Consider the following 26,637-nt stretch of genomic DNA (forward strand, 5'->3'; position numbering starts at 1 on the left):
CTATGTTTTATTGGTCTGTCCTCGCTTATGCTTTATTAAAATGCAGCCTGTCAGGTCAAGTTGAGTTCTCATTTGTGAGAGGGAACGCTGGCACTCTTAAGGCCTATTTTTGATTCTGAGCGTGACAGGTCAAAGGTACAAAGTTTGGAAAAAATACACTATTACATTATGAAATTGCTGAAATACTCCCAAGAATTTCTTACTGATTCATTCTGACAAGGCAGAAAATATTGACATTGCAAGAGAGAGCTGACTCTCGCTCATATTTTAACAGTTCTTTCTGACAACATCAGAGTTTTTGGACAAAAATAGAGTCAGCTGTTTTCCTGACAGGGAGATGGAGTTGTGCTTCTGTTTCCCTTTATCGCTCTTTAACTTTGAGAGTCTCCTGGCAAAGAAAAGAAACGCCCAGGTCAGACGTCCAGCTGTCAGCGCCAATGATAGAGAGGATAATGAGAAGTTTGTTTTCTTCCAGACTGATGCTCAATGACGCCGTCTTACGAGCTACACCGCCTGTCAGCTTCCCTGTCAGCCGGTCTCTCTTTCAGCTGTCAGAAAACAACCTGCAGGGAAGTGGGACAAAACAAGGAAATTAAAGACATGTAAGTAAAGAAATGTGATCATAAAGACACAGTATCAGTAAATTGTTCCATGATAGTAAGAATCATGTCAGAAAGAGATACACTTTAATCTTTTATTTTACTTGTCTCATTAACAAGAAAGCATTTAGAACAGATTCAAGAAAGATAAAAACATAAATGAAAAATGTTTAATTTCTGATATTTCCACCGAGAGAACTGATTTTGTTTCACTTTGGTTTGGCTGACTGGATTACAGCTATCATGTCTGTGGGGGTGTGAGTCTGTCAAAGGTCAAACATTTGAATCCAAGTGGCTTCTTTTCAAACTACTCCCACACAATCAAGCCTCATTCTTATATAAAAACGTGCATTCACACCATGCCCATCGCGGTGCCAATTAGATTAGTTGCATCAGCCATACAGAATCATCAAATAGACTAAAAATGAAACACAGGTGGCCATAAAGCCATAAATCCACTCCTCATGCCTACACAGCTTAGAGGATTTACCCAAAGGGACTCAAAGAACCGCCACATAAGCGGCAGAAATAGGTTTGGGCCACGCATATCACACTTAGCCTACTCATATCAGCAGGCTGTGTACCACGATGATGAAGATGAACCACGTCAAACCACACACTGTACCTGAAAAATCAGTATCTCCAGCCAACATGTAATGAAAGGGACGCCAGAGGAAAGATTTTATCGTTTCTCACCTCATTCGATGCCTGCGTCTCCGGCCCGGGCTTTGAATGAAGTGTCCTTTACTTAATGTCTCTTTGCTTCCTTGTTGTTTACAGACGAAGCCTATTCAACCCTCCTCGGGCTGTGGAGCATCCTTCAGTGGGATCAGCGCCACCACATCCTTCCAGTCGGCCTGCATCACTGGCGCTACAGCACTACAAATCAGTCAAACAAGCGTTCACTTCTGTCCCATCGTCTGAATTAGAGCCGCACACCACAGTAAAATCTTATTTCGGTCTCTCCCCCCACTCGTTCGGCCATTGCGCATCCTCTCATCCACCGCGGCTCGGCATCGTGCGTCGCCGCATCTTACCGCAGTAGCCTCCGGTGCGCTCAGCGAACAGGATGACGGAGAGCTAATTTGACTTGCAGCCCACTCACCAATAGGAGGGGGGATTCGTGCCACACAGAGGCAGGGGGAGGTGAGCAGAGCGGAAGTGTATGCAGGGTTGTTGATGCCACACTTGGGGGAGAAAGTTTTTTTTAAGGCCTTATTTTTATTTTTTGGGACAAACAAACAAACATCAAGGTTTTTAAATCTGTTTCTCAACAACTTTGTTTCTTAATCCAAACAGAGATGGAGAGGAAATGCCTTTCCTGAACTTCCTTACAATGTGAAATAAAAATAATACTTGTTTCAATTGCTGTTACTTTGTATTACTTTCTTTTTCAAAATACCGTTTTAAAAACTATGCACTGTGCTGGCTGAAAATGCAGTCTGAAAGTATACGTGTCCCACTTCAACTTTTGCTATCAAAATAAAAAGTTCACTAAGTTTGACAGTGAGTTGACAGTTGGGCAACGTCTGTGCATCATAGAGAGGGAATCCATGATTAAAAATGCAGTCTGAAAGAATGTGTATCCCACTATTTATAACTTTTGTTGGAAAAGAAAAAGCCTCTCCATCTTCACCAAGGTTAACTCGTATGATCTCACTTTCAAACGGCAACATAGGATGGCTGAGGAATTGTCTCTTTGGTAAAATATAATATGATTGAATTCTCATGAAGAAAAAACATTTTCTTTGCGAGGAAAAATATATGATTGCCTTGGATATTCGGTCAGTACTCTCACCTCAGTGCAATGAATAACACAAAGTTCAATAACGTACAGGAGCTTAAAGGCATGTTACTTGACAAAACCTCACTAATTAAACAATTCACATTTTGCTAGTTTTCATTTATATGTGAAATCGGAGTGTAGTAGCGTAGATCCACCTCCACTAAATACATGCATGGTCCTGCGGCTAAAGACACACCTCCTATCAGAGAATAAACTACCTAAGAACCACACCTGCCATGTGGATTAAAAACAGCAGTGCACAAAAATTGTTCATCCATATGGAAATTTTAAATATCTCCAGGTAATTTACTCTTCAACAAAACAAATACTAACCATTGGGATTCATTTGTGTTGACTGGGATGCTGCGTTGTGTCAAAACTTCATTTTAGACCTAAGGGATGTGAAATGAGATACTAGAATGATGAAACAAGACACTGCTGTTTATTTGACCAGTCTGACTTGTTAAGCATAACGTAATGTCTCATCTTACACTCTCCAAAAGGAAATCCTGCTCCATCTATGGTGAAATATAAAACAGTAAAAACGTAGCTGGTGACGCTGCAGTCTCTTACCTCTCCTCCCTCTGTGGCATCGTTCTCTCCTCATACAGCATTAATCTCCCCTCACACACACTCACCCTTGTAGCCTACGTCGCACAGCATCATCACAGCAGTAGATAAGTAGATTGAGAACACACACACACACACACACACACACACACACACACACACACACAATGGGAAGACGTCATGCACCAGTGTACATAGTTCATCACTTTCTTTTCCAAAGTCCCTCCTCTCCCGGAATTTTTCAAGAAGTCTCATCCATGTGCTTTGGTGTCTCTGATCCGCAGCAGAAAACCGATTCATCTCTTCCTTTTCTTTTCTTAAAGGTAAGAATAATATGTTCCTCAGAATACTTTTTGCTTCGCTGCTCTTCTGCTCCTGCAGTTAATGCCTACATTGTTGTGACATAACAGTGAGTGGTTTGCAGTATTTTCTATGGAATGTGAAGGCCTGCAGGTGAGAGTGATCAGTCCTCATGCATCCATGTGCTTATGTTTTCTCATTTTATTCCAGTAACTGAGGTGTTGATGAAAAACTTTTAAACGGTAAAAGACTTTTGTATCAGATTTGTTTGTTTTTTTTTGTTACTGTAGAAATTGCAGTGTGTAGTAGCTTGAGTGGTTTAAAGATAATCAGTTATTTACAAAAAGCAGTTATGATTTATGTAATGTCTAACGAAAAATGGGTTTTCATTAATTTAGATAAACATCTCTCTGGATACGTGTTTCTCTCTGAAGTTTCATTTAATGATAAAATAAATAATTTTCATGGTGTACATCACAATTTAAAGAAGATGAGTGGATAAATCGTATAATGACCACTGTATGGAAGCCCAATTATGCCAAGAAAAGAAAACATTATACACGATAAATTAAATAAACATGATAAATACATAAATAATACTCATTGCAACATGGTATTATGAGATTATTAAACTATAGTCACATAGTGAAAATTGTGATATAGTAAGTCAACATTAAAGGGAAATTTCGGTTTATTTCAACCTGTCTCCTATCGTCCTAAATTTGTTTCAAGTGACTAGTGACATAGAAATAATAGTTAGCACGTTCGCCGTTAGCCTAGATACAGCCAGGGCGCATAGTAGCGTAAGACCTGTTAAAACATAAGTGAACGGGCAACATTCAAGTGCAAAGTTAGTCCACCAAACAAGCTTTTTCTCCACAAAGACCGCCTCATATCGTTAGGATAAATGTCAGAGAACATATAGAAAATGACATGTAAACGTGTTGTCGTACCTTACTGGTGTGGTGCCATGTTTGTTTACCATTTAGCTCTGCTTTCCAAAGCGTGGCCGAAATCTCGCGAGAACAAGCAGCAACAGCTGGCAGAACCGGGCAGTAGCCTGAAAGGTTCATTCATTTATTTTATGAAAGATTTATAGAATAATGGCTGACCTTTTGCCAGACTTCGACTTTGTGGAGGAGGAATTTGATTTTGCAGAGTTTGATGGCTGCCCTTATTTATTTGAGCCAGAATACACTGACGAAGAGCTTCGTGAAATTGAAGAACGGAGGAGGAGAGAGTGAGAGGCACAACAGGTAGAGGACGACAGAGGAGGAATGGCTGCTGGAAGGCTTTAGCTCTGGAGATTGGTGGTGTACCTGTGGATGCTGTGCCCCAGTGCCCACAGAAGAGGAATGCCTCTGTTGCAAACAATGGGATCGGTTGCAGCCTTATTTTCAAGGTCTGGATGTGACCGAGGACGAGACACCTCCACCTGGAGTAGTATCCAGCTGGGCTTTATCTAGAGCTCGCGAGATATATTTCGGCCGTGCTTTGGAAAGCAGAGCTAGATGGTAAACAAACATGGCAGCACACCGGTAAGGTACGACAACACGTTTACATGTCGTTTTCTATATGTTCTCTGACATTTATCCTAATGATATGAGGCAGTCTTTGTGGAAAAAAAGCTTGTTTAGTGGACTAACTTTGCACTTGAGAAGTGCCCATTCACTTACTTTTAACAGGTCTGATGCTACTATGCGCCCTGGCTGTATCTAGGCTAACGGCTAACATGCTAACTATTATTTTTTATGTCACTAGTCACTTGAAACAAATTTAGGACGATAGGAGACAGATTGAAATAAACCGAAATTTCCCTTTAACACTTAGTATCTTTTGTTGTCATTTCCAAAGTTGAAGGTTTGACTTAATAAGTCAAAATATTGACATACAAGAGTAATATTATGAGATAATCAAAATTATACGATACTAAGGTCTGTTTTGTGCCGATTAAGTCAACATTCTAACTTACTAACTTGTAATTTTAATTTCTCGTGAGTACTTTCATTAAAATCAGACATATTTTTCCTTGTTGTAAATGGACTTCCATAGTACTGTGTGTTTTCTAAAGAAGGAATTTGAATGTGTGAGTGGGTAAATTGACTTTTGTCTAATGTGAGTTGATGTAGGCTGCAGCTCCCCATGTCCCCGCAAAGAATAAGTGTGTATGTAGACAACAAATAAATGATTGAATGATTCAGGCTGGCAGATTTTGAGTTGACATGCTCTAAAAACCCTCATAAAACACCCATAAGTCCACTTAATTCAGCAACTGTGCAGGTCAAAAACATCAGGAAACTATCACTTACATGATTTTTGTGTGAATATTATTTTATTGATGTAACATTTTATTGATGTAACAACCAACATTCTCTCCATTGCAGCTTTGACAAAAACACTTGGCACTGAAACCCTTATAATCGAAAAGAAATTCGAAGACTTGATTAAAATAGAAAGGTAAAAATCTCAATACACATAGATGCTACTCAGCGTGTGTTACCATAACGTGTCACTATCTCTTCTCGGCTTTTTAGAAATCTATTGTCTATATCGCTCCTTTAAAACAGGCATAGTGTTAAAGTTGTTAATGGAAAAAGTGTGGGAGAAGATTTGTCAGGATTCCTTCATGCATTTTATCACACGTTGTCATTCTGTCTACCAGCCAAGTAAAGTAAACCAAGTTTAGTTAAAAGTCTCCATTCTTAAATGCTTTACTTCCACTTGAAAAGTAGCTCATTATTTTGAAAAAGTAGATGATTGTAATCTGTGAAATGGTAATCGTAATGGCTAAGAGTAGTGTATACCATCAGTAGTTTTAAAAACTATGTTTTCATTTAATACCAGAAATGTTTTTTTCTCAAATGATAGGTTCTGCATTTGGGAATGAAACTTAAATGTCTCAATGTAGAGACAACAAAATAAATATCTGAAATACAGCAAGAGGCTTTTCTCCCTCCATTTCAAAGCAGTTTATACTTTAAATGGAGGACACACTTTTTGAAAAATAAGGGGTAAAGGCACTTAATAAAAATGCTTTTATCAATCTGACATTTTGGCATCTAACATTATTTTGTAACATCATCAGTAATATTCATACAATAAACACAAGAATGTCACATTATCAAAGACATTTTAATCAGAAGGTGCCTTTGTCCTCTTGTTCTTGAGCTCCTCTCTTCGGTTTTCAGAGTGCATATTTTGTTATGTGTTGGCTTTTGTACAATATTGAGGCTCACCACTCCTGAGCCAGTCTGTCATTGTAGCAGCCTGAACATTTTAGAGGGCTATGTTTCAAGAGAAAATGTTTTACCTTTAAAACTCCTCTCCCTGATTTCATGTAAGCACCCAACAATACCCCTCAATCCACAAATTTCCTCCCAGCACTCTGCTGATGTTTTGAAACTCAACATACTTCACAGCTGAGTTTCAAAAATTCAGTCAGGAGTTGTGTCTTGAAGCTAAAGCCCCAATCACAGAATATACAGTGGTGTCTTTTTCTGGCAGTGTACAGTAAAAACAAATATAAAATAGATTAGCAGCAGGGTGGGCTACAGTAAATGTTTGAGAGCAACCTGTAACCAGAGGGTCACAGATTTGATCCCCACAGCAAAAAAAAAAAGAGTCCAGAGTATCCTGCTCACTCACTGTGACTATCTCTGAGTAACAGCACCAGCTAAATGCTTAAAATATAAAACTATGGCAGAAAATGAGAATAACCTATAATCTCAAAAAGCTCACACTTTTCCTTCAAGACAAACACAGGTCAAAAAATATCATTTCTACTCCTGACTCTGGTGAATATGAAAATAACTACATTTCGGATTGAAGGGATACTGCTTCAAAAAAGCAATGATATAGTTGTATATACATGAATATTACTCTGGCCTGCACTGTAACGGTTCAAAATGTATTATTTTGAACTAATCATGGTCAAATCCATGATGCTAATGCGACTAAATGACTCATTTCCAATGCAATTTGAACACACAAACAATAAATAATAAAGTAATGTGACATGTTTACATTCAGAGTGAAAACTTTTAAACCAAACATAATCTGATAAATAATTAGGACTAAACTAACAAAACTCAAATAACAGTAACAAAAATAGTCACATTTAAAATGGAAAAAAAAGGGAAGCATATATTACTCTGTTGCTTTTATAATGACGATGATGCTAATAGATAAAAAGTCATTCTTTTGCATCACATTCATACCTCATCTATTAAAATATAAAATAAAGACTTTTACTTAATTGAGGTTTGCCATGTTGCAAGCTTAGCATACAAGAACACTGCAACCTCACCAAAGAAAAACAAAAAGGTTAAAAGACATTTAAGATATCATTACAGCATCTTCAGTAATTGAAGTCAGACACCTGGTGAGTTGTTGTCGTGGTTGGCGAAGATTCACCTGTTCGCGCTTCAGTGGTTACTATGTGTCGGGTAATTCTGGTGGTCTTGGTCACCGTGGTGACAGTTCTCTCCTGGGTGGAGGAGACTTGTTGCTCTTCGGACATTTCCTGGGTAGAGAGGTCAAGCCCTGAGGTGTGGAGGCAGAAAGACCCCGAGACGTCAACCTCACCTCCCACCTCCCCCTTCCGCTGGGCCTGAGGAGAACCTTCTGGGGTTATCTGGAGGAAACCTGAGGGAGGAGGAGGAGGAGGAGAAGAGGGGAAAAAAAGCAGAGGCAAGTAGATGAAAGGAAGGAGAGGAGAGGAGGACAGGTGAGGAAATCAAGAGGGAAAAGAAACTTAGTCTTATGTAGCAGAGACAGAACAGGAGATTATATATTAATAATCTATGGAATAAACACAAAACTCGCATCACATGCAATAGCAAGGATAAATTATGTATAATGTGGTGCATATTCTAATAAAGTCTGCATTAATAATATGAAATAATGATTTAATACAGGTATGAAGTGTAAAGCACACATACCAAACTTGTATGGACACTATTATTGTAATTGAGAATTTGTACAATGATTCACAGTCTCTTTTAAAGGAGCACCCCAGTGGTTTAATATTGTACTTTAAAGTTTGGGGAACTTGCAAAAGACCCATGGAAAACAACAACAACAACAACAATGCAGCAAAGGCTAAGATATTGTGACTTGTAGTCTGTTATATGGGTCTTCCCATAATGCAAATGGACAGCAGGTGTTTAAGTGTAAAATCAGTGGAGTTACCCTTTAAAGAAAAACTGAATGAATCGCATAAAAATATAGCATATATATATATATATATATATATATCAGTTTTGGAACAGTTGTTTGACTTGGATACCATATATTCTTTCCAAAATATTCTTGGGTCTGACCTCTTGTTTAATTTTACCTTAGTTTGGCATTACTGTTTGGCTTGTAATTTTATGTTGCCTCTGGGGTTTATTGCTTCTGCTTTGCTTTGTTTGTCAAAGCACTTTGTAAACTCTGTTTTTAAATGTGCTATATAGATAAAGTTATTATTAATATGAAGTTATATTGTCTAATTTTTCAAATATCTTGTCATCTCAATTTGAAGTTTCCATTATCCTTACCTGTGGAGTGTGGCTTCAGGGAGAACTTAGGGACCTTGAACCAGGAGGAAGATTCTCTTTCTTCAGACTCCCTGCTTTGGCTGTCGACCTCTCTCCAAGCCTGGACCTTTGCAGAACTGAACTCCATGGTAAAACTAGCGGGGGACTCTGAGCTGTCCCTGTCCAGCATATCTGTTCTGGCATGAGATGACACCACATCCTTTGAGAGCTCCTCACTAACACCAGTGGCGGCCATCTTGCCTGATTTTTTAAACCCTTTAGTGTCCCCCTCTGCTTCACCTGGTGATGAATCCTTTCCCAGTTTCAAACTCAACCCTGTGTCCTCCATTTTGCCATATGGAGATGTTAACTCCACCTTTGGAAGCTTGATTTTGCCGCTGAATGTCCCTTTATCATCCTTGGAGCCCTTGTGAAGACTTGCATCTTTTTCGCCATTGAGACTTGAACTTGAACCTTCACCCTTTAGAGTGACATCAAATGACCCTGATTTGCCAGGAGAAAATGACACTTTGGGCATTTTCATCTTCCCTCCTGTCTGTTCTCCCTCTAATTCACTCTCTGTGATTACAGCAGCTGATTTATCTTTGGACTTCCCAAAACTTGGCTTCATTTTGATTTTGGGCATCTTCATTTTGACATCCTCTTTTTCAGCCTTATATGCTGTCTCCTCTTCCGGGAGGCCCGTGCATGCAGTGGCCTCATCTGTTTGAGGTGGATTTACCAAGACAAAGACAGCTTTCTTTACTTTGGGCATTTTAGGGCCCTCATACTGAATTTCTGGCCCATAGATATCTACTCTTCCCTCTGGAGAGGAGATGGAGGGTAACGGGACACCAAACTTAGGAATTTTGATTTTCTTGCCTTTTTCAGTTCTGTCCTCATCTTCGTTCTGTGATGTACCAATATCAAACTCTATGTCTGGAATCTTCGGGACTTTGATTTCTGCTCCAGATGAGGAGAGGCCACACTCACCCCCTGTTCCTAATTCAGCTGAGCTTTGTTTGGTTTTAAGACCAACACTTGGTAATGTAACCTCTGACACTGGGATGTTAACACGATCTTGGTTCTCTCTATGTCTGTCATGGGTTTCAACTTCAACCTTGTACTCAAATCTTTCTTTACCCTTGCATCTGTGTTTGTCCTGACCACCTAACTCCTCATCACCACAGTTTTTGCATATTTTTGCTTCTGCTGTTACATCTATGCCAGTTTTCTTTTTTGGCATTCCAATCTTGAATTTTGTTCCTTTGACTTTAGGCCCCTTTACTTTGCTGCTGGTTCCCGCTGTGTTGAGATCCAAGTCAGGTAGCTCAACTTTTTGCCTGTTCTTCTTGCCATCTCCTCTATGAAGTCCTATATCAAGCTCCAGGTCTCCTTTTGGACTTTTGATATCTATTGTTGGCATCTTGAGTTTGGGACCTTTGCGCTCTCCCTCAACATGCACATCAGCTTCTTCTTGTGGCACTTTAATTTTCTCTCCCGCCTCAACGGTTGGTAAGTTGATCTCTGCTTCACCTGAGTTATTCTTCAACACTGATATACCCCCCTTTGGAAGTTTAACATGTGGACCTTTGAACTTTCCTCCTGTGACTTCCATCTCTATAGCAGGGGCTTCACTATCTTTGATTTTACCTGTAGGAAGTGAAATATCAACTTTTGGCATCCTGATATGTGGCAGCTTGATGGTTCCTCCCTCTGCGTCCACTTTCTTCTCTGGTATGTCAGTATTTGTTTTTCCTTTAGGGATAGATATGCCCACATTAGGCATCTTGAACTGGCCCTGATCTCCCTTAATCTCTACCTCTTGACCTTCAATTAAAGGTTTCCCTTTAGGAAGAGATATGTCAACTTTTGGCATCTTGAACTTTCCTCCCTCACCCTTAATTTCAACTGCAGGACCTTCAATCTTTCCTTTTGGCAGTGAAATATCTATTGAGGGCATTGTCATGTGTGGTATTTTAGGTTTGCTTCCCTCAATCTCGAACTCTGCTCCTTCAATTATACCAGATTTTCCTTCTGGTAGAGATATATCAACATGTGGCATTTTAATATGAGGCATTTTGTATTTCTCTCCCGAACCTGCCTCTATTTCAACCTCTGGGCCTTCAAGTTTTCCTTTAGGCAGAGAGATGTCAAAATCTGGCATTTTCCAATGAGGCATTTTGAGCTTTCCCTCAGTACCTCCCTCCATTTCAACATCTGGACCTTCAAACCTTGGTTTGGGCAGTGAAATATCAACAGAGGGCATGCTGAGGTGTGGCATCGTAAATTTTCCACCTTCTCCTTTGAGTTCCACCTCTTGACCTTCAATCTTTCCTTTTGGCAGAGAGATGTCAACATTTGGCATTTTCATGTGGGGCATTTTAAATTTTCCACCCCTACGTCCCTCTATTTCAGCTTCTGGACCTCCGATCTTTCCTTTGGGCAGAGAAATGTCAACATCTGGCATTTTCATTTGAGGCATTTTGAATTTTCCACCCTCTCCTTTGAGCTCCACCTCTGGACCTTCAATCTTTCCTTTTGATAGAGAGATGTCAACATCTGGACTTTCAATCTTTCCTTTGGGCAGAGAGATGTCGATGTCTGGCATTTTCATGTGAGGCATTTTGAACTTTCCTCCTGTACCACCCTCTATTTCAACTTCTGGACCTTCGATCTTTCCTTTGGGCAGAGAGATGTCGATGTTGGGCATTTTCATGTGAGGCATTTTGAACTTTCCTCCTGTACCACCCTCTATTTCAACTTCTGGACCTTCGATCTTTCCTTTGGGCAGAGAGATGTCGATGTCTGGCATTTTCATGTGAGGCATTTTGAACTTTCCTCCTGTACCACCCTCTATTTCAACTTCTGGACCTTCGATCTTTCCTTTGGGCAGAGAGATGTCAATGTTGGGCATTTTCATGTGAGGCATTTTGAAATTTCCTCCACTCCTTCCCTCCATTTCAACATCTGGACCTTCGATCTTTCCTTTTGGAAGTGAGATATCAACAGAGGGCATGCTGAGATGTGGCATCTTGAATTTTCCACTTTCTCCTTTGAGCTCCACCTCTGGACCCTCAATCTTTCCCTTTGGTAGAGAGATGTCAACATCTGGACCTTCCATCTTACCTTTGGGCAGAGAAAGGTCAATGTTGGGCATTTTCATGTGAGGCATTTTGAATTTTCCTCCACTACTTCCCTCCATCTCAACATCTGGACCTTCGATCTTTCCCTCTGGAAGTGAAATATCAACAGAGGGCATGCTGAGATGTGGCATCGTGAATTTTCCACCTTCTCCTTTGAGCTCCACCTCTGGACCTGCAATCTTTCCTTTTGGTAGAGAGATGTCAACATCTGGACCTTCCACTTTACCTTTGGGCAGAGAGATGTCAATGTTGGGCATTTTCATATGAGGCATTTTGAATTTTCCTCCACTACTTCCCTCCATCTCAATGTCTGGACCTTCAAACTTTCCTTTTGGAAGTGAAATATCAACAGAGGGCATGCTGAGATGTGGCATCTTGAATTTTCCACCTTCTCCTTTGAGCTCCACCTCTGGACCCTCAATCTTTCCCTTTGGTAGAGAGATGTCAACATCTGGAACTTCCACTTTACTTTTGGGCAGAGAAAGGTCAATGTTGGGCATTTTCATGTGAGGCATTTTGAATTTTCCTCCACTACTTCCCCCTATTTCAGCTTCTGGACATTCGATCTTTTCTTTGGGCAGAGAGATGTCAACATCTGGCATTTTCATATGAGGCATTTTGAATTTTCCTCCTGTACCTCCCTCCATCTCAACATCTGGACCTTCGATCTTTCCTTTTGGAAGTGAAATATCAACAGAGGGCATGCTGAGCTGTGGCATCTTAAATTTTCCACCTTCGCCTTTGAGCTCCACCTCTGGACCCTCAATCTTTCCTTTCGGTAGAGAGATGTCAATTTTGGGCATTTTCATGTGAGGCATTTTGAATTTTCCTCCTGTGCCTCCCTCTATTTCAGCTTCTGGACCTTCAATTTTTCCTTTGGGCAAAGAGATGTCAACATCTGGACCTTCGATCTTTCCTTTGGGCAGAGAAAGGTCAATGTTGGGCATTTTCATGTGAGGCATTTTGAACTTTCCTCCTGTACCTCCCTCTATTTCAACTTCTGGGCCTTCGATCTTTCCTTTTGGTAGAGAGATGTCAAAATCGGGCATGGTGAGATGTGGCATCGTGAATTTTCCACTTTCCTCCTTTGAGCTCCACCTCTGGACCTTCAATGTTACCTTTCGGTAGAGAGATGTCAACATCTGGACCTTCAATCTTTCCTTTGGGCAGAGAGATGTCAATGTTGGGCATTTTCATGTGAGGCATTTTGAATTTTCCTCCACTACTTCCCTCCACCTCAACATCTGGACCTTCCATCTTTCCTTTTGGAAGTGAAATATCAACAGAGGGCATGCTGAGATGTGGCATCTTGAATTTTCCACCTTCTCCTTTGAGCTCCACCTCTGGACCCTCAATCTTTCCTTTTGGCAGAGAGATGTCAACATCTGGGCCTTCCACTTTACCTTTGGGCAGAGAAAGGTCAATGTTGGGCATTTTCATGTGAGGCATTTTGAATTTTCCTCCTGTGCCTCCCTCTATTTCAGCTTCTGGACCTTCAATTTTTCCTTTGGGTAGAGAGATGTCAACATCTGGACCTTCCATCGTACCTTTGGGCAGAGAAAGGTCAATGTTGGGCATTTTCACATGAGGCATTTTGAATTTTCCTCCACTAATTCCCTCCATTTCAACATCTGGACCTTCAGTCTTTCCTTTTGGAAGTGAAATATCAACAGAGGGCATGCTGAGATGTGGCATCTTGAATTTTCCACCTTCTCCTTTGAGCTCCACCTCTGGACCCTCAATCTTTCCTTTTGGTAAAGAGATGTCAACATCTGGACCTTCCATCTTACCTTTGGGCAGGGAAAGTTCAATGTTGGGCATTTTCATGTGAGGCATTTTGAATTTTCCTCCTGTACCTCCTCCTATTTCAGCTTCTGGACCTTCAATCTTTCCTTTGGGCAGAGAGATGTCAGCATCAGGCATTTTCATGTGAGGCATTTTGAACTTTCCTCCTGTACCACCCTCTATTTCAACTTCTGGACCTTCGATCTTTCCTTTAGGCAGAGAGATGTCAATGTTAGGCATTTTCATGTGAGGCATTTTGAATTTTCCTCCACTACTTCTGTCCATCTCAACATCTGGACCTTCCATCTTTCCTTTTGGAAGTGAGATATCAACAGAGGGCATGCTGAGATGTGGCATCTTGAATTTTCCACCTTCTCCTTTGAGCTCCACCTCTGGACCTTCAATGTTACCTTTAGGTAGAGAGATGTCAACATCTGGACCTTCGATCTTTCCTTTGGGCAGAGAAAGGTCAATGTTGGGCATTTTCATGTGAGGCATTCTGAATTTTCCTCCTGCACCTCCCTCCATTTCAACGTCTGGACCTTCCATCTTTCCTTTTGGAAGTGAAATATCAACAGAGGGCATGCTGAGATGTGGCATCTTGAATTTTCCACCTTCTCCTTTGAGCTCCACCTCTGGACCCTCAATCTTTCCTTTGGGCAGAGAGATGTCAACATCTGGACCTTCCATCTTACCTTTGGGCAGAGAGATGTCAATGTTGGGCATTTTCATGTGAGGCATTTTGAATTTTCCTCCTGTTCCTCCCCCTATTTCAGCTTCTGGACCTTTGATCTTTCCTTTGGGCAGAGAGATGTCAATGTCTGGCATTTTCATGTGTGGCATTTTGAACTTTCCTCCTGTACCACCCTCTATTTCAACACCTGGACCTTCAATCTTTCCTTTTGGAAGTGAGATATCAACAGAGGGCATGCTGAGCTGTGGCATCTTGAATTTTCCACCTTCTCCTTTGAGCTCCACCTCTGGACCCTCAATCTTTCCCTTTGGTAGAGAGATGTCAACATCTGGACCTTCCATCTTACCTTTGGGCAGAGAAAGGTCAATGTTTGGCATTTTGATGTGAGGCATTTTGAATTTTTCTCCACTACTTCCCTCCATCTCAACATCTGGACCTTCCATCTTTCCTTTTGGAAGTGAAATATCAACAGAGGGCATGCTGAGATGTGGCATCTTGAATTTTCCACCTTCTCCTTTGAGCTCCACTTCTGGACCCTCAATCTTTCCTTTGGGCAGAGAGATGTCAACATCTGGACCTTCCATCTTACCTTTGGGTAGAGAGATGTCAATGTTGGGCATTTTCATGTGAGGCATTTTGAATTTTCCTCCTGTTCCTCCCCCTATTTCAGCTTCTGGACCTTCGATCTTCCCTTTGGGCAGAGAGATGTCAACATCTGGACCTTCCATCTTACCTTTGGGCAGAGAAAGGTCAATGTTGGGCATTTTCATGTGAGGCATTTTGAATTTTCCTCCTGTACCACCCTCTATTTCAACACCTGGACCTTCCATCTTTCCTTTTGGAAGTGAGATATCAACAGAGGGCATGCTGAGCTGGCATCTTGAATTTTCCACCTTCTCCTTTGAGCTCCACTTCTGGACCCTCAATCTTTCCTTTGGGCAGAGAGATGTCAACATCTGGACCTTCCATCTTACCTTTGGGCAGAGAGATGTCAATGTTGGGCATTTTCATGTGAGGCATTTTGAATTATCCTACTGTTTCTACCGCTATTTCAGCTTCTGGACCTTCGATCTTCCCTTTGGGCAGAGAGATGTCAGATGTCTGGCATTTTCATGTGTGAGCATTTCTGAACTTTCCTCCTGTACCAGATTTCAACATCTGGACCTTCCAATCTTTCCTTTTGGAAGTGACATATCAACAGAGGGCATGCTGAGCTGTGGCATCTTGAATTTTCCACCTTCCTCCTTTGAGCTCCACCTCTGGACCTCAATCTTTCCCTTTGGTAGAGAGATGTCAACATCTGGACCTTCCATCTTACCTTTGGGCAGAGAAAGGTCAATGTCTGGCATTTTCATGTGTGGCATTTTGAACTTTCCTCCTGTACCACCCTCTATTTCAACACCTGGACCTTCAATCTTTCCTTTTGGAAGTGAGATATCAACAGAGGGCATGCTGAGATGTGGCATCTTGAATTTTCCACCTTCTCCTTTGAGCTCCACCTCTGGACCCTCAATCTTTCCTTTGGGCAGAGAGATGTCAACATCTGGACCTTCCATCTTACCTTTGGGTAGAGAGATGTCAATGTTGGGCATTTTCATGTGAGGCATTTTGAATTTTCCTCCTGTAGCTCCCCCTATTTCAGCTTCTGGACCTTCAATCTTTCCTTTGGGCAGAGAGATGTCAATGTTGGGCATTTTCATGTGAGGCATTTTGAATTTTCCTCCTGTACCACCCTCTATTTCAACACCTGGACCTTCCATCTTTCCTTTTGGAAGTGAGATATCAACAGAGGGCATGCTGAGATGTGGCATCTTGAATTTTCCACTTTCTCCTTTGAGCTCCACCTCTGGACCCTCAATCTTTCCTTTTGGTAGAGAGATGTCAACATCTGGACCTTCCATCTTACCTTTGGGCAGAGAGATGTCAATGTTGGGCATTTTCATGTGAGGCATTTTGAATTTTCCACCTTCTCCTTTGAGCTCCACCTCTGGACCCTCAATCTTTCCTTTTGGTAGAGAGATGTCAACATCTGGACCTTCCATCTTACCTTTGGGCAGAGAGATGTCAATGTTGGGCATTTTCATATGAGGCATTTTGAATTTTCCTCCACTACCTCCCTCCATCTCAACAGCTGGACCTTCAATCTTTCCTTTTGGAAGTGAAATATCAACAGAGGGCATGCTGAGATGTGGCATCTTGAATTTTCCACCTTCTCCTTTGAGCTCCACCTCTGGACCCTCAATCTTTCCCTTTGGTAGAGAGATGTCAACATCTGGACCTTCCATCTTACCTTTGGGCAGAGAAAGGTCAATGTTGGGCATTTTCATGTGAGGCATTTTGAATTTTCCTCCTGTACCTCCCTCCATTTCAACATCTGGACCTTCAATCTTTCCTTTTGGGAGTGAAATATCAACAGAGGGCATGCTGAGATGTGGCATCTTGAATTTTCCACCTTCTCCTTTGAGCTCCACCTCTGGACCCTCAATCTTTCCTTTGGGCAGAGAGATGTCAACATCTGGACCTTCGATCTTTCCCTCTGGAAGTGAAATATCAACAGAGGGCATGCTGAGATGTGGCATCGTGAATTTTCCACCTTCTCCTTTGAGCTCCACCTCTGGACCCTCAATCTTTCCTTTTGGTAGAGAGATGTCAACATCTGGACCTTCCATCTTACCTTTGGGCAGAGAAAGGTCAATGTTGGGCATTTTCATGTGAGGCATTTTGAATTTTCCTCCTGTACCTCCCTCCATCTCAACATCTGGACCTTCCATCTTTCCTTTTGGAAGTGAAATATCAACAGAGGGCATGCTGAGATGTGGCATCTTGAATTTTCCACCTTCTCCTTTGAGCTCCACCTCTGGACCCTCAATCTTTCCCTTTGGTAGAGAGATGTCAACATCTGGAACTTCCACTTTACTTTTGGGCAGAGAAAGGTCAATGTTGGGCATTTTCATGTGAGGCATTTTGAATTTTCCTCCACTACTTCCCCCTATTTCAGCTTCTGGACATTCGATCTTTTCTTTGGGCAGAGAGATGTCAACATCTGGCATTTTCATATGAGGCATTTTGAATTTTCCTCCTGTACCTCCCTCCATTTCAACATCTGGACCTTCAGTCTTTCCTTTTGGGAGTGAAATATCAACAGAGGGCATGCTGAGATGTGGCATCTTGAATTTTCCACCTTCTCCTTTGAGCTCCACCTCTGGACCCTCAATCTTGCCTTTGGGCATAGAGATGTCAACATCTCTAGTTGCACTTGTTTTTCCTGTAGGAAGGGACAAGTCAATGTCAGGCATCTTAATGTCTGGCATCTTGAATTTGCCTCCTTGTCCATCAACCTTTACATCATGCTTTACACTTGGCAGGGACACATCCAGGTCTATTTTGGGAATTGAAACATCAATTGTTGGCATTTTGGGAATTTTGAGATTTCCCTCATAACCTCTGATATCAGCCTCTGAGACATCAACTTCTGCTTTGGGAAGAAGAACCTCAGTCTCTGGTGTTTTAGCTGCTGGTAGTGACAGCTCAACAGAGGGCATCTTGACCTTGGCCTTAGATTCAAGATGACCACTTGGCTTTACAAAATCTTTTTCCTTCGAGCCAAATCCTGGCATGGAGAATCTTGGTAGTTTGATAGTGACATCAGGTGCATGGAAGCCCCCTTGCCCTTCCACATCTGCCTCGAGTTTAGCATTAACCTCTCCTTCTGGGAGGTGACCTTTTGGTGATGACATTTTAAACTTGGGAAATTTCACTTTGTATTTTGATTTGTCATACTGGCTCTCAACATTGATCTCTGGCTTAGAAATGTCAATTTTCTCCTTTTTCACTTTAACATCCACATCAGGGCAAGACACGGATACATCTGCATGCTTTTTGGATATACCAAATGAAGGCATTTTGAGTTTAGGTTTTTTCACCTTGACTTTTCCATCCCCATCAAACTCTACTGATGGTGCTCTTATCTCCCCTTCCACATGTGGTGGACTGAGGGAAACCTCTCCCTTGGGGCCAGATATTGCCAGATCACCACTCTTGGACTTTCCACCAAACCTTGGAAGAGAGAAACTGGGGACTTTGAGGGAGACATCAGGAAGATCAAAGCTGCCCCCCGAAGAAGGCCTACCTCCTTCTGCTTTCAGAAGCTCCACTTCCACTTCGTCACCTCTAGGTTTGGCAAGGCCAAAGTCTAGGTCCACCTTTGGAGCTGAGATGTCAACTGTTGGTAATTTGACAGTGGGAAGTTTAAGGGATGCACCTGGACCTTCTACCCCACTTGTCTCGATGTCTGCACCCCTAACTTTCAACTTGGCTGGATTAATATCTCCTTTAAGACCAGGCATCTTCAAATCCCCTGATGCTTCAGGAGCACTGGTGTCAATCTTGAGGCTTTTGTCTGTCAGACCAGTAGGAAGGCTGAGATCAAGATCAAATTTGGGGAGATCTATGTCAAGAGTTGGCATGTGGAGACCACCTTTTTTACCTGTTAGGTCAACCTTTGGCACAGCAAACCTTCCCTTTCCAGGTAGTCCTTCAATATTGATATCTCCCTCCACTTTTCCCTCTGGCACTGAAACATCAACGGTTGGCATTGCAATTTTTCCTCCCTTCATCTCTGGTCCTTCCACTTTGACATTTCCCTCTGGCAGATTCATCTTTGGAAGTGAAACGTCAAATTTTGGCATTTTGAATTTACCTCCTTTCACCTCAGGACCCTCAGTATTTAGGTCAGCATCAGCCTTTCCTTTGGGGAGTGACAGGTCAATGTCTGGCATGTTGATTCTTCCTCCCTTAAGTTCAGGGCCTTTTATATTGACCTCTGGTCCCTTAGCTTTCATTTTAGGAAGAGAGATATCAACAGAGGGCATATGGAACTTTCCTCCTTTGCCAGCATGTCCTTCAATTTCAATTTCTCCTGCTTTTCCTTTGGGGAGTGAAATGTCAATGTTAGGACCCTCGAGGTTGATATCTACCTCTGGAGACTTAATTTTAGGGAGTGACATGTCACCTTTTACTTCAGGTCCTTGAATATCAACATCAGCCCCCTTTGCTTTGATTTTAGGAAGAGATATATCAAGTGAGGGCATGTGAAACTTCCCTTCCTTACTACAGTACCCATCAATGTCAATATCCACATCTGCTTTTCCTTTTGGAAGTGCAATATTAACAGCTGGCATTTCAAGTTTTCCTTTCATATCTGGTCCTTCCACATTGGCATCAACCTTTGGGAGACTCACTTTTGGTAAAGAAATATCAACAGTTGGGATGTTGGCCTTTCCTCCTTTGAAATCAGGGCCCTTGAGGCTGATATCTATGTCGGGAGATTTTATTTTAGGCAAAGAAACATCAAGTGATGGCATGTTTAGTTTTCCTCCTGTAACTTCAGGGCCCTCAAGATTTATCTCAGGTTCCCCAGCTTTCATTTTAGGAAGAGAGATATCAACAGATGGCATACTGAACTTGCCTTCCTTGTCAGCATGTCCCCCAATTTCAATTTCTCCTCCTACTTTTCCTGTAGGGAGTGAAGTATCAATGTCTGGCATTTCAATTTTCCCTGCCTTGATATCTGGGCCTTTTATTGTGACATCACCCTCCGAGAGATTCACTCTTGGCAATGAGACATCAAATTTTGGCATTTTAAATTTACCTCCCTTCACCTCAGGACCCTCGACATCAATGTCACCCTCAACTTTTCCTTTGGGGAGTGAAATGTCACCTTCAAGTTCAGGTCCTTCAATATCAACATCAACTCCTTTTGCTTTAATTTTAGGAAAAGAAATATCAACCGAGGGCATGTGAAACCTGCCTCCTTTACCCACACGTCCCTCAGTGTCAACATCCCCCTTCACCTTTCCTTCTGGGAGTGAAATATCAGCTGTTGGCATTTCCACATTGCCTTCTGGTAGGTTCATCTTTGGAAGTGAAACATTAAATTTGGGCATTTTGAATTTGCCTCCTTTCACCTCAGGGCCTTCAACATTTATGTCACCCTCGACTTTTCCTTTAGGAAGTGAAACATCAGCAGCTGGGATTTTGACCTGTCCTCCTTTAACATCAGGACCCTCAAGGCTGATATCTACATTTGGAGATTTTATTTTGGGAAGAGAAACATCAAGTGAAGGCATGTTTAGTTTTCCTCCTGTAACTTCAGGGCCTTCAAGATTTATCTCTGGTCCCTTTGTTTTTATTTTAGGAAGAGATATATCAACAGAGGGCAAATGAAACTTGCCTCCTTTGCCAGCATGTCCTTCAATTGCAATTTCACCTTTTGCTTTTCCTTTGGGGAGTGAAATATCAATGTCTGGCATATCAATTTTTCCTCCCTTGATGTCTGGACCTTTTATTTTGACATTGCCCTCTGGGAGATTCACTTTTGGCAATGAGACATCAAATTTTGGCATTTTAAATTCCCCTCCTTGCACCTCTGGACCCTCGACATTGATGTCACCCTCAACTTTTCCTTTTGGGAGTGAAATGTCACCTCCAAGTTCAGGTCCTTCAGTATTAACATCAGTTCCCTTTGCTTTTATTTTAGGAAGAGAAATATCAACCGAGGGCATGTTAAACTTGCCTCCCTTACCCACATGTCCCTCAATGTTAAAATCTCCCTTTACCTTTTCTTTTGGGAGTGAAATATCTACTTTTGGCATTTCTACATTGCCCTCTGGCAGGTTCATCTTTGGAAGTGAAACATCAAATGTGGGCATTGTGAATTTGCCTCCTTTAATATCAGGACCCTCAGTATTTAGGTCAGCATCAGCCTTTCCTTTGGGGAGTGACAGGTCAATGTCTGGCATGTTGATTCTTCCTCCCTTAAGTTCAGGGCCTTTTATATTGATCTCTGGTCCCTTAGCTTTCATTTTAGGAAGAGAGATATCAACAGAGGGCATATGGAACTTTCCTCCTTTACCAGCATGTCCTTCAGTTTTAAATTCTCCTCTTGCTTTTCCTTTGGGGAGTGAGATATCAATGTCTGGCATTTCAATCTTCCCTCCCTTGATTTCTGGGCCTTTTATTTTGACATCACCTTCTGGTAGACTCACTTGCGGCAAAGACACATCAAATTTTGGCATTTCCAGTGTACCCCCTTTCAACTCAGGACCCTCAAGATCAAGGTCACCCCTAATTTTTCCTTTGGGTAGTGAAATGTCAACAGTTGGCAAGTTAAACTTTCCTCCTTTAACATCAGTATCCTTGAGGCTGATATCTACCTCTGGAGACTTAATTTTAGGGAGTGACATGTCAGCTTTGACTTTAGGTCCTTGAATATCAACATCTCCCTTTATTTTTCCTTTTGGAAGTGAAATATCAACTGTCTGCATTTCCATTTTTCCTTTTATTTCTGGTCCTTCCACTTTGGCATTGCCCTCTGGCAGGTTCATCTTTGGAAGTGAAACGTCAAATTTGGGCATTTTGAATTTACCTCCTTTTATCTCAGGACCCTCAATACTGATGTCAGCATCAGCCTGTCCTTTTGGAAGTGACAAGTCAGCGTCTGGCATGTTGATTTTTCCTCCCTTAAGTTCAGGGCCTGTGAATTTTCCTTTAGGAAGTCCAATATCATAGGATGATATTTCTATATTCCCATCTTTTCCAGAGTGAATGTCAATATCAATGTCTCCCTGTACTTTTCCTTTAGGAAGTGAGAGGTCGACTTTTGGCATTTCAAATTTTGAACCTTTAACTTTTGGCCCTTGAAAATTCACATCTCCTTCAGGGAATTTAACTGTAGGGAGGTCAATGTCTACAAATGGAAGGCCAAATTCGCCTCCTTTTCCTTCACGCTCGACAGTGATTTCCCCCTCTAATTTTCCTTGGGGGGGTGATATGTCAATAGTTGGCAATTTAATTTCTGGCCCCTTAATGTTGATATCACCTCGCTTTGATTTTATTTTTGGGAGAGCAACTGAGGGTCCCTGAAGGCCAATATTTCCCTCAGGCATCTTCGTCTTTGGTAGTGACACATCAAATGTAGGCATCTTTATTTTCCCTCCTTTTATCTCACTTCCCTTTAGATCTAAATCTGCCTCTGGTGTATTAACCTTAAAATCAGGACCTTCAATGTCGATGTCACCTCCCTGTGATTTGATCTTTGGTAGTGACACATCTAAAGAGGGCATGCTGAACTTTGCTTCCCCTTTCACTTCAGGTCCTTCAATATCAAGCTGTCCCTCCTTGGTTTTCATCTTTGGGAGTGAGATGTCAAAAGTTGGCTTCTTGAACTTGGCCCCACTACCACCACCGTCAAGCTCCATGTTGCCCTCTATGTTTGCCTTTGGGAGTGAAAACTCAACATTTGGAAGTTTGGGGCATTCTAGCTTCATGTCTCCTTCAGGTGTCCTCATGTTTGGGAGAGAAATGTCTAAAGAGGGCATGTTGAATTTGTCTCCTTTTAAGTCACTGCCACCAATGTTCAAATTTCCCTCAACATTTCCTTGGGGAACACAGAAATCGACACTAGGCATCTTGATCTTTCCGCCCTTTACTTCAGGTCCTTCCAAAACAACCTCTCCCTCAGGTGACTTCATTTTTGGAAGAGTTATATTGTATGATGGCATTTTAAATGTGCTTCCTTCTCCCTTGAAGTCAACTTCACCCTTGCATTTACCTTTTTGTAGAGAAATGTCTGCTGATGGCATCTCAATTTTTCCTCCTTTCATGTCAGGTCCATGTAAGTCAACCTTAGCCCCAGATGTCTCCATCTTAGGGAGTCTGACATCGAATGAGGGCATTTTTAACTTCCCTCCTTTTGTAGATGGACCCTCTATTTCAGTGTTACTCTCCATCTTTCCTTTTGGCATCAATATATCAAGAGAGGGCATCTGGATCTCACCTCCACCCTCAAGCTTGGGTGTCTCTATGTTCATGTGACCCTCTGGTTGTTTTAACTTTGGTAGAGAAACATCAAAGGTAGGCATTTTGACAGTTCCTCCCCTCCCAGCATACCCTTCTACGTCAGTGTCTCCTTCTATTTTTCCTTTGGGCAGAGAAATGTCGAGTGTGGGCATTTCAAATTTACCACCTTTCACCTCGGGGCCTTCAATGTCAACCTTCATCTCACCTGTCTTCATTTTAGGGAGAGAGATGTCAAATGATGGTAACTGAAATTTTCCACCTCCTTCAATTTCAGTTGTTCCTGCTTTGCCTGTGGGAAGTGTTAGGTCTACTTTGGGTAACTTGATGCCTTCTCCTTTTATATTTACTTCTCCTACTTGTGGCTTAATTTTTGGAGGAGAAATGTCAAACTCAGGCATTTTGAACTTCCCATCTCCACCAACATAGTAGTCCATATCCACATCTCCACTGTCTGTTTTCCCCTCCGGAAGAGTGATGTCAAGAGAAGGTAGACTGAATTTCCCTCCACCTTCTGGACCTTTAACGTCCACACTGGAAGATCCCATCTTTGGCAACGAGATGTCGACCTTTGGCATGGAGATTTTTGGCCCTTTAAAAGCGCCCTCTATCTCATCAGGAATTCTGTGTCTGGTGTCCAACTCCAAATCAACATCAGGCACAGAGATGTCAACAGCAGACATTTTGATCACTGTCTTTCCAGCTCCTTCGCACTCTGGGAGTGAGACGTTGATGTCAGACTTTCCCTTCACTTTTGGTAAAGAAATATCAACAGAAGGCTTTTGTATAGATGCAGCTTTTCCTGAGAGATCAACATCCATCTTTGGTTTGGTGATATTTGCCTCAGGGAGACTAATCTTATCAGCTCCTTTAATTTCTACTTTTGGAGGTGCTTTCACTTTGATGTCGCCATCTATCTCATCAGAATGACGAGAAAGTCTAACTTTGGGCAGTTTCAACTTTGGCATTCTTAACCTTGCATCTCCTTTGCCTACGTCTACGTCACCTTTTTCAACAGCTGCCTCTGCATCAGCTCCTGCTTTGATGTTGAGTTTAGGAGCTTTGATTTCTGTCTTTCCATGGGGCAAAGATGCCTCAGCTTTTCCTGAGGGGAGTGCAAACTCCACATCAGGTGCATTAAGCTTAACGCCTCCCTTCTCCACGTCTATGTTTTTATCACCACACAAACTGAACTCCACTGATGGTGGCTGGATGTTCACACCTGGAGGCTTCAGCTCCACAGATCCAGTTTCCAAAGCTGACCCTGACTTTGTATGTTTGGTCTTAGGAAAGGTGATTCCAAACTTGTGTCCTTTTCCTTTGGTTTTCAGTTTAGCCTCAGGTATCTCAGGTGGTGAGATATTCACCTGTCCCTCGAGTTGTCCTTCAACCACTTTTCCTCCTGTGTCCTCTCCAGTGTACCCCTTTGTTTTTATGTGGGGAAACCTGGGACAACCAAATAAAGAAGAAGAAAAAAACATATAATGTAGCCAAAAAAACATTGGAAATATTCCAAAATGCCTCATGAAGAATGCTTTATGAAAGAAAAAACTTGCTTTTTAGATAACTATTTCTGTCTTCAAAATACAGTCAGTAATAGTGTTGTATTACACAATTCTTTACCCTCACAATGTTCCTCGACAAATCTCTTCACATGTTCAGTCAGCACAGCAGGCAATTGTAACCATTTCCATGAAGCAAACACAGAAAGTACAGAAAAAAAGGCCAACCTGATCCTCCTCTTTGCCTTTCCCACAATTGCAGTGCCTCCGGCTCCTTCTGCTTCAACCTTCGCACTCCTCCTCTGTTTGAATTTGGGGAGAGAAAACTCCACATCTACATCACTCATCTCCAGTCTGGGGGGTGTTCCCTCTATCACAAGCTCCTCTCTGCGCTTCTCCTTCAGCCTCTTCAGACCAAAACGACCACCTCTCTTCTTCTTGGCCTTGAACGGCTTGCTGCCCTTCACACTCTGAGACACACACAAACGCACATGAATGACAAGAGTGTCAGTTGAAGGCCTGCAAATTAAGTACTGTGCTATCTGTTGAGGTACTGACTTTGTGTAGATTGATTTAGCAACTGAAAGCATTTGGAAAATATGAATGAGTTTTAAATCTATTTTGTAATAAATGAATATGTTATTAGCAAACAATGGACACAGACTTTATTAAGAGATTACCATTTTGGCCATCTTGGCCTTGGGACCTTTGACCTCAACGCTGGGAACTCGAGGCCGCACACAGACCTCTGCTCCAGGGATGGTCCTCTTCAGCTGGAAGCTGACCTTATATGGCTCTGCACATTGAAGGATCTTCAGAGCATCTTCATACTTCACATTGTCGAAGTAGACCTTGGCACTCAGCAGCTGGTCACCTTTACGAGAGACATTTACATGAAACTTGGCAAATGTACAGGTCACTAAGTATCAACATTTGCGTTCTCATCATCTTGTCTCAGGTTTGGGTCAGGCCATAATGGCTCATCAACATTACGTATTATGTTTGGTCTTGCAAGGCAACATAGGAAAAATGCCCTCTTATGTCTTATCCAACCCACCACAGGCGTCCACCATTGGTGAAAATGCTAATGCTGTCAGTTCATTAGAAGACTACTTGTTCTTCAACTATTCTGCTTTGGATTTCCCTTATGGCATTACTGGCAATCATCACATTCACCAGGACAGTCTCCTGCTTAGCTGTGAGAAATTTCCTCCTGTCTCCAACAGATGGCTGTCTCTCAGTTACTGACCTTTGGTCATCCATCACTGTGGCAACTGAGAGTAGACATTCAGTCTATATGCACTACAACATTAAATCTATCTCAATAACAACAAGGCAATTGACCTGCTTCCTTTCTGGAAGTATACACACAATAGATGCAACCATGGTACAGCTTAGGTCGGGTTGCACTGGCTGTCTAGCTACTGTCATTGTCCTCCCAACTATGAGCACATTATGAACTTAACTAGGATGGCAGCAAATTACAGTAATCTGTGATTACTTGTTTTTCTTATTCTTGTCGTCTACCTCTTACTCTCTGTTGTTCCAAAGCACATGGACATACCTCTACGTCCTTTTTATTGATTTGTGCAACTCTGATTGTTGTGTTAACTGCTTTGAGGCTTAAGGCCAAAACACAGTGACGGCTAATGCCGTGCGTCAGAAAGTTTTTCAATATACAACCCCACAATTCTCCTGGATGCACCGCCCTGACACTCTTTATGCCATTGTCCTATTTCCAGCCCCACTGCCTCTGGAGTGAAATGCATTTTTCCCCTACTCACTCTGTGCTTGTACATACCAGCTCTTGTAGCAGCTCTTTTTCTCTGCTCCTATGGCAGCTCAACTCCTCTCCTCACCATGTATGCATAAAAAGAACC

At 41.9% G+C, this 26,637-nt stretch overlaps 1 protein-coding gene across 50 annotated transcripts in view; it reads right to left on the minus strand.

Annotated features, from left to right (window-relative positions):
- Positions 1 to 5,565: 5,565 nt before the first annotated feature.
- Positions 5,566 to 26,637, minus strand: part of prx (periaxin) — a 42,265-nt gene continuing 21,193 nt past the window's right edge. The window contains exons 6-14 of one of the 50 annotated variants that reach the window (XM_049577403.1): positions 25,438 to 25,631; positions 24,986 to 25,227; positions 17,485 to 24,701; positions 16,447 to 16,512; positions 16,051 to 16,062; positions 15,802 to 15,948; positions 13,171 to 15,216; positions 8,796 to 12,926; positions 5,566 to 7,899 (exon numbers count right to left, since the gene is read on the minus strand). In XM_049577403.1, the coding sequence (XP_049433360.1) occupies positions 7,613 to 7,899; positions 8,796 to 12,926; positions 13,171 to 15,216; positions 15,802 to 15,948; positions 16,051 to 16,062; positions 16,447 to 16,512; positions 17,485 to 24,701; positions 24,986 to 25,227; positions 25,438 to 25,631 (14,342 nt within the window). In that variant the 3' untranslated portion in view covers positions 5,566 to 7,612. Of the gene's footprint in view, positions 7,900 to 8,795; positions 12,927 to 13,068; positions 15,217 to 15,801; positions 15,949 to 16,050; positions 24,702 to 24,985; positions 25,228 to 25,437; positions 25,632 to 26,637 lie in introns of all 50 variants that reach the window. The other 49 variants (XM_049577394.1, XM_049577384.1, XM_049577393.1 and 46 more) reach the window with 49 other exon arrangements.

The sequence above is a fragment of the Epinephelus fuscoguttatus genome, linkage group LG5 (genome assembly GCF_011397635.1).
Source record: "Epinephelus fuscoguttatus linkage group LG5, E.fuscoguttatus.final_Chr_v1".
NCBI classification, from domain to species: Eukaryota; Metazoa; Chordata; class Actinopteri; order Perciformes; family Serranidae; genus Epinephelus; species Epinephelus fuscoguttatus.